Source organism: Nerophis ophidion, linkage group LG12 (genome assembly GCF_033978795.1).
Source record: "Nerophis ophidion isolate RoL-2023_Sa linkage group LG12, RoL_Noph_v1.0, whole genome shotgun sequence".
NCBI lineage: Eukaryota > Metazoa > Chordata > Actinopteri > Syngnathiformes > Syngnathidae > Nerophis > Nerophis ophidion.
Window position 1 is genome coordinate 58632375 of NC_084622.1, and position 15287 is coordinate 58647661.

The window sequence follows — 15287 nt, forward strand, 5'->3', positions numbered from 1 at the left end:
ACTGCTTTTTCCTTCTCCTTTTCAGAAATGTTGTAATGAGAAACTGTAAATATGTGATGTGTATGTATGTTCAAAATACATTAAAACCATAACTATTCCTAAAGGATTTAAACGATTGTATATTATGGTTAAGTCTAATTTTGGGAAGCGGTGACAGGCGACAAATACTATTTTTCAATGTTCAAGGCCATGTCAATTCATTTTTAAAATTGTTCTAATAAATAGTGAAGTGATTTATATTTATATAGCACTTTTCTCTAGTGACTCAAAGTGCTTTTACATAGTGAAACCCAATATCGAAGTTACATTTAAACCGGTGTAAGTGGCACTGGGTAAAGTGTCTTGCTCAAGGACACAACAGCAGTGACTAGCATGGCGGAAGCCGGGATCGAACCTGGAACCCTCAAGTTGCTGGCACGGCCACTCTACCAACCGAGCTATACCGCCCCATATAGGCAATCTGATTACAATGCAGGACACTTTTCTTCGTTAAAAAAACTTGTATATTTATTTTTAAAGGACAAGTAAAATATTATGTTAACTTGTTCAAAACACAGAAAGTGTAACACAATTTAAATTTGATCTTGTGACGCTTAGCTGGGATTGTGTGGTTATGCGGGTGCGTTCTCTCTATAATGCAGGCAGACTGGACACAGCGTGAAGGTAAGAAATGATGATTTGTTTCTACTATAAAATAAAAAAGACTTGCACAAGGCACTGAAGACAAAACCAACAGAACTAGCATGGGAGCTAGAAAAAAACTGAAAGCGCTAGCATGTGAGCTAGGGACACAAACGAAGGAATAGCGTGGAAGCTAACCATCAATCAATCAATGTTTATTTATATAGCCCCAAATCACAAATGTCTCAAAGGACTGCACAAATCATTACGACTACAACATCCTCGGAAGAACCCACAAAAGTGCAAGGAAAACTCACACCCAGTGGGCAGGGAGAATTCACATCCAGTGGGACGCCAGTGACAATGCTGACTATGAGAAACCTTGGAGAGGACCTCAGATGTGGGCAACCCCCCCCCCTCTAGGGGACCGAAAGCAATGGATGTCGAGCGGGTCTAACATGATACTGTGAAAGTTCAATCCATAGTGGCTCCAAGACAGCAGTGAGAGTCCCGTCCACAGGAAACCATCTCAAGCGGATCAGCAGCGTAGAGATGTCCCCAACCGATACAGGCGAGCGGTCCATCCTGGGTCCCGACGAGCGGTCCATCCTGGGTCTCGACTCTGGACAGTCAGTACTTCATCCATGGTCATCGGACCGGACCCCCTCCACAAGGGAGGGGGGGACATAGGAGAAAGAAAAGAAGCGGCAGATCAACTGGTCTAAAAAGGAGGTCTATTTACAAATACAAAAATACTTTTACCAGCGACGTCACCTGTTGCATTGATCCGCAAACTAGAATCCGAGGTCAAATGAACAAAAAGGGCAGGCTTAAATAGAGGGGATAATCACAAAGCAGGTGCGCGTGAAAAACAAAAGGCAGGTGACACCAATGCGTGACTATGGAAACGGAACAAACAGGAAGTGCCACCAGGAACTAAGGATGACAAACTAACCAGATGTGATACAAAACGGAACCAAAAACCCGAATATGACATGATCCAAGTAGCGGATCATGACAGATCTAACATTAGTTATGTTGCCATTGTATAAATGTTTTCTCCATACTCACCTTCCAGGTTCTTTCCCCAGGCAACAAACTGGAACATGTGCTCTCCCTGTGCCTTTGTTTGTTTTTTTTAAGTATCTTTTTATTTTATTTTACAGGAACTCGCACCCTCATGGCGGCCATTACAATTCCATCATGCAGCAGCCAGCCTTGTTGGCGGGCCATGTCGCGCTCCCATCCAACCAGACGCTCAATGTTGGCGTTGCTCATGTCATGAGGCAACCCTCCTCCAACAATAACTCATCTTCCAAAAAGAACAAACAGCACCAGCATTCTGGCAGGTAAGAAAAACAAAACTGTACAAAAGTCTGCATTTGATTTGTTTTGTTATTCCTACTGTACTACCATGTGTAATTACTTATCAGACTCCCTGGTAGAATACAGTAAAAATATACATCCATCCATCCATCCTCCGCTTATCCGAGGTCGGGTCGCGGGGGCAACAGCCTAAGCAGGGAAGCCCAGACTTCCCCCTCCCCAGCCACTTCGTCTAGCTCTTCCCGGGGGATCCCGAGGCGTTCCCAGGCCAGCCGGGAGACATAGTCTTCCCAACGTGTCCTGGGTCTTCCCCGTGGCCTCCTACCAGCTGGACGTGCCCTAAACACCTCCCTAGGGAGGCGTTCGGGTGGCATCCTGACCAGATGCCCGAACCACCTCATCTGGCTCCTCTCGATGTGAAGGAGCAGCGGCTTTACTTTGAGTTCCTCCCGGATGGCAGAGCTTCTCACCCTATCTCTAAGGGAGAGCCCCGCCACACGGCGGAGGAAACTCATTTCGGCCGCTTGTACCCGTGATCTTATCCTTTCGGTCATGACCCAAAGCTCATGACCATAGATCGAGCGGTAAATTGAGAGCTTTGCCTTCCGGCTCAGCTCCTTCTTCACCACAACGGATCGGTACAATGTCCGCATTACTGAAGACGCCGCACCGATCCGCCTGTCGATCTCACGATCCACTCTTCCCCCACTCGTGAACAAGACTCCTAGGTACTTGAACTCCTCCACTTGGGGCAGGGTCTCCTCCCCAACCCGGAGATGGCACTCCACCCTTTTCCGGGCGAGAACCATGGACTCGGACTTGGAGGTGCTGATTCTCATTCCGGTCGCTTCACACTCGGCTGCGAACCGATCCAGTGAGAGCTGAAGATCCCGGTCAGATGAAGCCATCAGGACCACATCATCTGCAAAAAGCAGAGACCTAATCCTGGGGTCACCAAACCGGATCCCCTCAACGCCTTGACTGCGCCTAGAAATTCTGTCCATAAAAGTTATGAACAGAATCTGAGCCTTGGCGGAGTCCAACCCTCACTGGAAACGTGTCCGACTTACTGCCAGCAATGCGGCAATAATATACATGAAAATAAAAATTATATAAGCGAAATTGTAATTTGAAATTGATCCTGTTGTCTATTTTCCATGATTTTACAGGTTAAACAGAGTATTTTAAACATGTGCAACATTAGGTTATGTTTTTAAGCCTTATTTAAGAACTTAACATCAAGTTATTGATTTAATTTTGTGCCAGACGCTCAATGATTAAAACATTGATGTTGATTCATGGGCTGATTTTAAAGGCCTACTGAAATGAGATTTTCTTATTCAAACGGGGATAGCAGGTCCATTCTATGTGTCATACTTGATCATTTCGCGATATTGCCATATTTTTGCTGAAAGGATTTAGTAGAGAACATTGACGATAAAGTTTGCAACTTTTGGTTGCTAATAAAAAAGCCTTGCCTGTACCGGAAGTAGCAGGCGATGTGCGCGTGACGTCACGGGTTGTAGAGCTCCTCACATCCTCACATTGTTAATAATCATAGCCACCAGCAGCAAGAGCGATTCGGACCGAGAAAGCAACGATTTCCCCATTAATTTGAGCGAGGATGAAAGATTTGTGGATGAGGAAAGTTAGAGTGAAGCACCAGAAGAAAAAAAAAAAGGCGAGGGCAGTGAGAGCGATTCAGATGTTATTAGACACATTTACTAGGATAAGTTTGGAAAATCCCTTATCTGATTATTGTGTTACTAGTGTTTTAGTGAGATTATAAAGTCATACCTGAAAATGGGAGGGGTGTGTTGACTGCCAGTGTTTTATGATGGAAGCCATGGAGGAGCCAAGGAGTGTTTTATCACTTTTATGCAAAGCCACGGCCCCCTGACACCCCTTCTTAACTGTCTATGCGACGTCAAGGCTTGGTTAGCCCAGATTTTTTTAATAATGAATGAGGGAAAAACGGAAATTTTAGTTTTTGGTCCGGCCCTCACTGACTTGGGACCATTGCAAAATGATGTGCGTCCCAAAGTCACCAGCCTTGGCGTCACTATAGACAGCCATTTTAAACTAGACAAACAAGTCAATGGCGTTTTAAAATCGTGTTTTTATCACCTTCGTCTTTTAGTAAAGGTTAAACCGTTTTTATCTTTTAACCTTTTTGAACAAGTCGTGCATGCTTTTATTTCAAGTGGCCTGGACTACTGCAATGCACTTTATGCTGGCATTAGCCAAAAAGCTCTCTCCCGGTTGCAGTTAGTCCAGAACGCGGCAGCACGACTTTTAACAGGGGCCAGGAAACGCCAGCATATAACCCCAATTCTTCAGAGTTTGCACTGGCTCCCTGTTCATTTTAGAATTGATTTTAAAACATTGCTGTTTGTTTTTAAATCTTTACATGGACTGGCACCTCAATATATCTCGGACCTTATCCAAATTTACATTCCTGCGCGCGCTCTGAGGTCCGAGAGCCAGTTCCAGCTCGTGGTGCCCAAGACCAGACTTAAGACCAGGGGAGACAGGGCCTTCTCTGTGGTCGGCCCTAAGCTCTGGAACACTCTGCCACTCCATGTTCAAACTGCTTCCACAGTGGAGTGTTTTAAGTCTCGTCTTAAAACCCACTTTTATTCTTTGGCTTTTAACACTACGTGAGTTGTGTGGTCCTCTGTTCTCTGTTGTCCTCTGTGTTTTTTATACACTTTGATTTCTATTTTACTGTTTTAATTGATTTTACCCTTTAAAATAGTTTTTAATCATATTTGTTTTTATTGGTTTTAAATTTATTTATTTTTTGTTTTTATTCAGTCATTAGTGGAGCATAATATATATATATATGTTTTTATTTTTATTTTATTTTATTTATTTATTTATTTTTTTTTTACAATTGTTTTTAACATGGCTGTGCAGCACTTTGGAAACGTTATTGTTGTTTGAATGTGCTATATTAATAAAGTGGATTGGATTGAAATTAGATCATCTCCCACGGCACACCAGGTCAAAGCTATTGAATATGCTAAAAAAAACAGTAAGCAGTTATGTTTTAGTAATATACCATAGCTGCGTGTGTCAAATATGAGTCATTAAATGACTCCTGGTGGTAGAGGGCGCTAGTGATCCTTTTTGCGACTTGTCGGCTGCAGAAGAAGTGACAACAAGCACGAAGAGTGAGCAGCGTGTGTTTATTTTCCCTCTCGCTTAGGATTACATATGTAAAATAAAACAGTTTTCTAAACTGTACTTTCAATCGAAGCAGGAGGTAATAAAGGAAGATTTCCATCGAGACAGAGAGATTTTTAAAACTGAAGAAAGATAAGGAAGACTTCTATAAACAAGTTATCGATGCTTTTGAACAGAAGGAGCTAGTGTGCTGCGGCACAGTGGTTGAAAAACACTGCTCCAGAATATGCAAATTAAGACTAATAGTGAAGCGAGACGTCCAATTCTTAGCTTTCTAGAAATGTAGTTTGTTATACCTGCACTATAATCTGTAAGTAAGGGAGATTTTGTCAAATCTGGAAAAAAATTTATTTAATGTATAATAAACAAAGTCACGATGCTCGCTCACACCTCTGTGCTTCTGTTTTTCAAGGAACACTTCAGCCTACGAAGTGTCGTCTTCTCAGGCGGTGCTGTCGCCGCAGCGCTCCAAGCGGGTGAAGGAGAACACGCCCCCACGTTGCGCCGTGCTTCAAAGCAGCTCCGCCTCCGTCTGCCCCCCCTCGCTGGGCTGCGGGTGGGGCGGCGCTATGGAGGCAGAGCAGGCGTCCAGCACGAGGCGTGACAACATGAACCAACAGCACGTGCCCAGACAGACCATCATCATCCCGGACACGCCCAGCCCCGCCGTCAGCATCATCACCATCAGCAGCGACACCGACGAGGAGGACGACCGTAAACAAAACCATGGGTCAGTTCTCTTGTTTTCCATAGTTGTAGCTCATCTTATTTTCCACTCATCTTTTTGCACGATATTTGGGGAAATTCTGTGTCTTTTTAGACCTGGGCAAACTTTATTGATCCACAAGGTGAAGTGAAGTGAATTGTATTTATATAGCGCTTTTCTCAAGTGACTCAAAGCGCTTTTACATAGTGACACCCAATATCTAAGTTACATTTAAACCAGTGTGGGTGGCACTGGGAGCAGGTGGGTAAAGTGTCTTGCCCAAGGACACAACGGCAGTGACTAGGATGGCGGAAGCGGGAATCGAACCTGCAACCCTCAAGTTGCTGGCACGGCCACTCTACCAACCGAGCTATGCCGCCCCAAGGGAAATTGTTCCACACCGTAGCTTAGTTACAAAGGATGGAAAGGATAATGCAGGTATTAAGCAGACTAAAAATGTACCATAGTAGCAAAATTAAATATAACATCAATCAATCAATCAATCAATCAATGTTTATTTATATAGCCCCAAATCACAAATGTCTCAAAGGACTGCACAAATCATTACGACTACAACATCCTCGGAAGAACCCACAAAAGGGCAAGGAAAACTCACACCCAGTGGGCAGGGAGAATTCACATCCAGTGGGACGCCAGTGACAATGCTGACTATGAGAAACCTTGGAGAGGACCTCAGATGTGGGCAACCCCCCCCCCTCTAGGGGACCGAAAGCAATGGATGTCGAGCGGGTCTAACATGATACTGTGATACATATAAGTATTATTTACATATTATATATACTGTACAGCAGGGGTGCCCACACTTTTTCTGCGGACGAGCTACTTTTCAATTGACCAACTCGAGGGGATCTACCTCATTTATATATATCATTTATATTTATTTATTTATGAAAGAGACATTTTTGTAAACAAGTTAAATGTGTTTAATGATAATACAAGCATGTGTAACACATATAGATGTCTTTCTTTCACAAAGACAAGAATATAAGTTGGTGTATTACCTGATTCTGATGACTTGCATTGATTGGAATCAGACAGTAATGATGATGACGCCCACATTTTCAAATGGAGGACAAAAAAAGTTGTCCTTTCTGTACAATACCACATAAAAGTGGTTGGTTTTTGGCATCTAATTCATCCAGCTTCCATACACTTTACAAGAAAAACATTGGTGGCAAATTCCGTAGCTTGCTTGATTGACATTCACGGCACCCGAGGGTCTTGTGAGATGATGCTGGCTGCTGCCAGTTCATTATTATGAAAAAATGACAGCGAGGAAGGCGAGAAACACTTTTTATTTCAACAGACTTTCGCGCCGTCCCTTCCGTCAAAACTCTAAAGGCCGACTGCACATTTCCTATCTTCACAATAAAAGCCCTGCTTCATGCTGCCTGCGCTAACAAAATAAGAGTCTCGGAAAGCTGACGTGCACAAGTGATGTGCACGCCAGCTTTCTGAGGGATCGCTTGTGCACGCCAGTTTTCCGAGACTCTGTATTTAGTTAGCGCAGGCAGCATGAAGCAGGGCTTTTATTGTGAAGATAGGAAATGTGCAGTCGGCCTTTAGAGTTTTGACGGAAGGTACGGCGCGAAAGTCTGTTGAAATAAAAAGTGTTTCTCGCCTTCCTCTCGGTCATATTTTCATAATAATGATCTTGCAGCAGCCAGCGTCATCTCACAAGACCCTCCGGTACCGTGAATGTCATTTAAGTGACGTCTTGGTGAAGATTGATGATCACTAATTTTTAGGTGTATTTTTTTTAAAAGCCTGGCTGGAGATCGACTGACACCCCCCCCGCGGTCGACTGGTAGCTCGCGATCGACGTAATGGGCACCCCTGCTGTACAGGGTTCTCAAATGGGGGTACTTGAAGGTATGCCAAGGGGTACGTGAGATTTTTTTTAAATATTCTAAAAAATAGCAACAATTCAAATATCCTTTATAAATATATTTATTGAATAATACTTCAACAAAATATGAATGTAAGTTCATAAACTGTGAAAATAAATGCAACAATGCAATATTCAGTGTTGACAGCTAGATTTTTTTTGTGGACATGTTCCATGAATATTGATGTCAACGATTTCTTTTTTTGAGAAGAAATGTTTAGAATTAAGTTGATGAATCCAGATGGATCTCTATTACAATCCCCAAAGAGGGCACCTTAAGTTGATGATTACTTCTATGTGTAGAAATCTGTATTTTTAATTGAATCACTTGTTTATTTTTCAACAAGTTTTTAGTTATTTGTATGTATTTTTTTAAAATAGTTCAAGAAAGACCACTACAAATGAGCAATATTTTGCACTGTTATACAATTTAATAAATCAGAAACTGATGACATAGTTCTGTATTTTACTTCTTTATCTCTTTTTTTCATCCAAAAATGCTTTGCTCTGATTAGGGGGTACCTATAAAATATAACATATACCGTATTTCCTTGAATTGCCGCCGGGGCGCTAGATATTTTAAAACCTCTTCTCACTCCGGCGCTTACCAAAGGCATGCGGTAAATTTAGGTCTGCGCTTATAAATTTGAGTGTGATGTAAGGATACCATCATAAAAAGCACTTTTAATAAAAAAAAAAAAAAAAACTTTATTATGGCTTTACCTTTCCTTATAAATAAAGTCCATGCGCAGCTCCTTCTGTTCAAAAGCATCGATAACTTGTTTATAGAAGTCTTCCTTATCTTTCTTCAGTTTTAAAAGTCTCTCTGTCTCGATGGAAATCTTCCTTTATTACCTCCTGCTTCGATTGAAAGTCCAGTTTAGAAAACTGTTTTATTTTACATATGTAATCCTAAGCGAGAGGAAAAATAAACACACGCTGCTCACTCTTGGTGCTTGTTGTCACTTCTTCTGCAGCCGACAAGTCGCAAAAAGGATCGCTAGCGCCCTCTACCACCAGGAGTCATTTAATGACTCATATTTGACACACGCAGCTACGGTATATTAATAAAACATAACTGCTTACTGTTTTTTTTAGCATATTCAATAGCTTTGACCTTAAATCCTACTGAATAGCTCTTAATCTTCTTCCCTTTATGCGATTTTAAATTATTAAAATCAGCCTCCTCCATTTTGAAAATGATGACAGGTGAAGTGTCACTCGTGACGTGACGAGTTTGACCCGGCGGAAATTCTAGGCATATACTAATTATTTTGCGAAACGAGTTTGACCTGGCGGAATTTCTAGACATGCACTCATAAAAATAATATTTTGCGAAACGAGTTCGACCCGGCGTTAATCCTGAGCCGGCGGTAATACTAAGCATGCGCAAATTATTTTGCGAAACTAGTTTGACCCGGCAGTAATTCTAGTCAGGCGCATACTATATACCCGGCGGCAATTCAAGGAAATACGTTAAGTAATATTTACATATTATATATACAGTATATGATATAAGCTGATATCCATCCATCCATCATCTTCCGCTTATCCGAGGTGGGTCGCGGGTGCAGCAGCCTAAGCAGAGAAGCCCAGACTTCCCTCTCCCCAGCTCTTCCCGGGCGAACCTGAGTCCTTCCCAGGCCGACCGGGGGACATAGTCTTCCAAAATTCACATTGTTTTGGGTTTTGTAGTTTTTCTAGTGCAATTTACAGAACATGTAACTGAAACGGTATATAAAAACAAGGGAAAAGCTTGGCATGCATTTTGGTCCGACGCCGAATCCTACGAAAAGCGGGGCGTATGACAACCGGGGAACTACAGTACATGCATACATTCCACTACCGTCGCTGTTGTTAAAGCTGAATTCTTTGTCTCATTTTTTTTTTTTCTTCCAGCTCCTTCTCTAAGCAGAGGAAGAATGTTATCAGCTGTGTGACCGTCCATGACTCACCTGACAACGACTGTTCCATCAACAACAGCCCTTACACCGTGGAGTCCAGAACAACCACCACCACCAACAACAACAACAACAACAGCAGCTACGACACAAAGACCTTCATACTGGACAATTACAACAACGGCAACCCGCGCACCATCATCGTCCCCCCACTCAAAACCCAGACCAGCGAGGTTGTGAATGAGTGTGAACGCTTGATGCCAGGTAAAACGCGCGTCAGGTTAGGACGTTTAATACGGTTCTTATGCCATTTCCAAATTGTGCAAATTCCCTCTTTTGGTGCAGATGCAATGAATCATCAGAATTCCACATATAAGTTCAAATCCTCCAATGGAGTGGTCTCTGGCAATAATCACGTCCATGGAGGGGTGACTGCATCGTACCGACAGCAGCGCTCAGGGCCACACCTCCTTCAACAACAGCCTCTTAATCTCAGCCAGGTAAGAAAAAATAAACGCATACTAAGATCCTCTCATCTGATAACTACTCCACATGGGCAGTACTGTAAACTGAAATGAGGAACTTTTCATACAATATACAGAACACGCCAAAATGTTGGACACACCTTCTCATTTTAATGTGTTTTCTTTATTCTCACGACTGTTTACGTTGTAGATTGCCTTTGAAGGCATCAAAACTATGACAGCTGTAAAGTGAAAAGACTACCACTTGAAGCTCATGCAGAGAATGCCAAGAGTGTGCAAAGCGGTAATCAGAGCAAAGGGTGGCTATTTTGAAGAAACTAGAATATAAAACATGGGTACACTTTAGTATGGGGAACATGTTCACCATTAATTAGTTGCTTATTAACATTGCTTATTAGGGTTAGGGTTGGGGTTAAGACTAACTAAAACTCTTAGTTAATGGCTTACTGGTTGTATAATAAGGCCATGCGGAATAAGGCATTAATAAGTATTTAATAATGACTAATAAAGAGACAGTATGGTACTGATTTTCATGTTAATAAGCAACTAATTAATGGTCAATATGTTCTATATACTAGGGTTAGGTGCTAAGACTAACTAAGACTCTTAGTTAATGGCTTACTGGTTGTATAATAAGGCCATGCAGAATAAGGCATTAATAAGTACTTAGTAATGACAAATTAAGAGCCAATATGGTACTAATTTGCATGTTAAAAAGAAACTAATTAATAGTCAGTATGTTCCCCATACTAGGGTTAGGGTTAAGACTAACTAAGACTCTTAGTTAATGACTTACTGGTTGTATAATAAGGCCATGCAGAAAAAAAAACATCTGGCCTAAAGGGGGTTCACTCTGTGCATCGCACAGCACCTGAGTGCGTTTAGTCAGTAGTTAGAATTAAAAAACGGACAAATGAGCAAGTGTGCCCAATTTCTGGTGAAGTGACGGGAACAACAAAAAAAACTGGCCTAAAGAGGGTTCACTCTGTGCATCACACAGCAACTGAGTGTGTTTATTCAGTGGTTAGAATTAAAAAACAGACAAATGAGCAAGTGTGCCCAATTTTCGGTGAAGTGACGGCAACAACAAAAAAACATCTGGCCTAAAGAGGGTTCACTCTGTGCATCACACAGCACTTGAGTGTGTTTATTCAGTAGTTAGAATAAACAAACGGACGAATGAGGAAGTTTGCCCAATTTCCGGTGAAATGATGGCAACAAAAAATGACTCAAAAAAAACCAACTGGCCTAAAGACGGTTCACTCTGTGCATTGCATAGCACCTGTGTGCGTTTATTCAGTAGTTAGAATTTAAAAAACGGACGAATGAGCAAGTGTGCCCAATTTCCGGTGAAGTCACGGCAACAACATAAAAACAACTGGCCTAAAGAGGGTTCACTCTGTGCATCGCACAGCACTTGAGTGTGTTTGTTCAGTAGTTAGAATTCAAAAACGGACGAATGAGCAAGTGTGCCCGATTTCCGGTGAAATGATGGCAACAAAAAAAAACATCTGGCCTAAAGAGGGTTCACTCTGTGCATTGCATAGCACCTGTGTGCGTTTATTCAGTAGTTAGAATTAACAAACAGACGAATGAGCAAGTGTGCCCAATTTCCGGTGAAAGGATGGCAACAAAAAAAGACGAGAAAAAAAACCCTGGCCTAAAGAGGGTTCACTCTGTGCATTGCATAGCTCCTGTGTGCGTTTATTCAGTAGTTAGAATTAAAAAACGGACGAATGAGCAAGTGTGCCCAATTTCCGGTGAAGTCACGGCAACAACATATAAACAACTGGCCTAAAGAGGGTTCACTCTGTGCATCGCAGAGCACTTGAGTGTGTTTATTCAGTAGTTAGAATTAACAAACAGACGAATGAGCAAGTGTGCCCAATTTCCGGTGAAAGGATGGCAACAAAAAAAGACGAGAAAAAAAACCCTGGCCTAAAGAGAGTTCACTCTGTGCATTGCATAGCTCCTGTGTGCGTTTATTCAGTAGTTAGAATTAAAAAACGGACGAATGAGCAAGTGTGCCCAATTTCCGGTGAAGTCACGGCAACAACATAAAAACAACTTGCCTAAAGAGGGTTCACTCTGTGCATCGCACAGCACTTGAGTGTGTTTATTCAGTAGTTAGAATTAACAAACGGACGAATGAGCAAGTGTGCCCAATTTCTGGTGAAATGATGGCAACAACAAAAAACCACTGGCCTAAAGAGGGTTCACTCTGTGCATTGCATAGCTCCTGTGTGCGTTTATTCAGTAGTTAGAATTAAAAAACGGACGAATGAGCAAGTGTGCCCAATTTCCGGTGAAGTCACGGCAACAACATAAAAACATCTGGCCTAAAGAGGGTTCACTCTGTGCATCGCACAGCACTTGAGTGCGTTTATTCAGTAATTAGAATTAAAAAACAGACGAATGAGCAAGTGTAAGCAATTTTCGGTGAAGTGACGACAACAACAAAAAAACAAATGGCCTAAAGATGGTTCACTCTGTGCATCGCACAGCCCCTGAGTGTTTATTCAGTAGTTAGTAATAAAAAACCGGACGAATGAGCAAGTGTGCCCAATTTCAGGTGAAGTGACTGACGGCAACAAAAAAATATGACAACAAAAATAAACATTTGGCGTAAAGATGGTTCACTCTGCATCGCACAGCACCTGAGTGCGTTTATTCAGTGGTTAGAATTAAACAACGGACGAATGAGCAAGTGTGCCCAATTTTCGGTGAAGTGACGGCAACAAAAAAATACGACAACAAAAAAAACATTTGGCCTAAAGAGGGTTCACTCTGTGCATAGCACAGCACCTGAGTGCGTTTATTCAGTAGTTAGAATTAAAAAACGGACGAATGAGCAAGTGTGCCCAATTTTCGGTGAAGTGACGGCAACAAAAAAATACGACAACAAAAAAAAAACAACTGGCTTAAAGAGGGTTCACTCTGTGCATCTCACAGCACCTGAGTGCGTTTATTCAGTAGGTAGAATAAAAAAACGGACGAATGAGCAAGTGTGCCCAATTTCCGGTGAAGTGACGGCAACAAAAAAATACGACAACAAAAAAAAAAAAACTGGCCTAAAGAGGGTTCACTCTGTGCATCGCACAGCACCTGAGTGCGTTTATTCAGTAGTTAGAATGAAATGAACGATTGAACCCTCTTGTCAGTCACCCACAATCTTTGTCTCTCTGGGCAAAGGCAGGACCTCCAGCTTAAGAGAGCCTCGCTGGTCACTACTGACTCGTGAGAAGCGCCACAAAGTAACAAAAATGAGTAGGAAAAAAAAAAAAAAAAGATTGTCATATTCTTGTGACTGTTTTGGACTCGTGTTGTTTTTTCCCCGTGTGTGTGATGTTTAGGTTCCTGTCCGGTGCTCTTTAAATTGTATTTTCACTTTCCCTGTCTGCCATTGAGTGCTGGCTCCTACAGCCATCCTTGATTGGCAACCGGCACACGTCTGTTCCCGGTCTCCAATCAGGCTCCTCTATATGCCCGCCTTGCTCGTCTGTCAGTGCTTGATCATTGTTCTTTGTTCTCTGTTCCCTTGGGAGTGATTGCTGTGTTTATTTGGCACTTCCTGTAACTGCGCTTATTGCTGTTCCCGTGCACTCCCCAGCTGCACGTATTTACGTTTAGCTATCAAATATTATTTTACTTAGCTCTCGGCTGTCGTCTTTGCATCTCCAGGGTCACGTCCAAGCACCGCTTCCCACCTGCATCGTTACAAAGATGATTGCAAAACCAAAGGCTTGGGAATATTTTGTGTTTACACGGGTGACGACGGGTACGAACGAGCAAGAAAACAAGACAACAAAACAAACCACCCGACCCAGTTTTTCCAACTTGATGCATGGGGGTTAACTCTGCACAGTAAAAAATGTTGAGTTAAAAAATAACCCAATTTTAACCCAACTGCTGGTTCAGAAAAGGACAAACTCCTTATTTGAGTCAATACTTTGGGTACATTTTTTCGATCCAACTTTTGCTTTGAATTATTCAACCAAAAAGTTGAGTTATGATAACTTAATATTGGGTTATTCCCAACCAAACTATTGCGTTGAATTATTAAACCCAAAAGTTGAGTTATGGTAACTCAATGTTGGGTGATTGAAAATAATGTTAATGACATTAATCCATAATAAAATTCCCTACAAGAAAAAAGGTTTTAATAAAAAAAAAGAAGCTTTTTACCCGTTGAAAACAACCCCAAAATTGGTTCATAATTTAGAAAATCCAGGAATTGGGTTAAAATAATACCTTTATTGTCACACCTATGGATCTTGTTTTGTCATGTTATGTTTTTGTTTTTGGACTCTTGTTTCCCGTTTTACACTTCCTGGTTTTGTTTTTCCATAGTAACCCATTAGTTCCCACCTGGTCTCCAAGTCACGCCCAGCCCTCAGTCCCACACCTGTTTCTAATCATCATAGCTGCTATTTATATCATTCTGTTTCTGTCCTCGTCCTGGGAACTTTGCTATTTGCATTCTGCTTCATGCTTTCACGCACCCTCAATTACCTTGCAATCCATGCCCCTTGTACCTGTCACAGTAAGTTTTGTTTTTGTGTTAGTTATTCATAGTTTTGCCACAGTGCAAGTTTAAGTTAGTTCATTGTCTTTCATGCCATCGAGCAGTTGTTTTGTTTTCCCGATTGTATTTTTGTAGCCAAGTGTTATACCTCTTTGTGAGCGCCCTTGGTTTGTTTATTTTTGTATTTAGAATCCAAATAAAACATCATGTACCTTAATTCACGCCTGGCTCGTCCCATATTCCCTCTGCGTCGAAGGAGCGCACTCAATCCATGTCCTAAGTTGACATTTATAACCCAAAAAATTGATTGCTCTTCATAAAAATAACTCAAAATTTAACCCAACTCTAGCAACTCATAAATTGGGTTATCAAAATAACCCAGCCTTTTTTGGGCGTGTGTGCCTTGCTTTCGGAACACGTTCATGCAACGGCAGAATTCAATGAATTGAGTGAACCCTCTTGTCAGAAATGTACAATCTTTGTCCCTACGGTTGGAAGCGAGACCCGCTAGATTACACTCTCGCTACTCACCAGTGAAAAGTACCACAAGGTGACAAAAATATGTAGGAAAAAGATGATTGCCAAAAGTGTGGGAATATTTTGACTTTAAACGAGCAAGTATGTC

At 41.8% G+C, this 15287-nt stretch overlaps 1 protein-coding gene across 1 annotated transcript in view; it reads left to right on the top strand.

Moving 5' to 3' along the window:
* Positions 1-1793: 1793 nt before the first annotated feature.
* Positions 1794-15287, top strand: part of LOC133563849 (homeodomain-interacting protein kinase 2-like) — an 18890-nt gene continuing 5396 nt past the window's right edge. The window contains exons 1-4 of the mRNA XM_061918112.1: positions 1794-1970; positions 5549-5866; positions 9651-9916; positions 9998-10152. Coding sequence (XP_061774096.1) covers positions 1825-1970; positions 5549-5866; positions 9651-9916; positions 9998-10152 — 885 coding nt within the window. The 5' untranslated portion in view covers positions 1794-1824. The remainder of the gene's footprint in view (positions 1971-5548; positions 5867-9650; positions 9917-9997; positions 10153-15287) is intronic.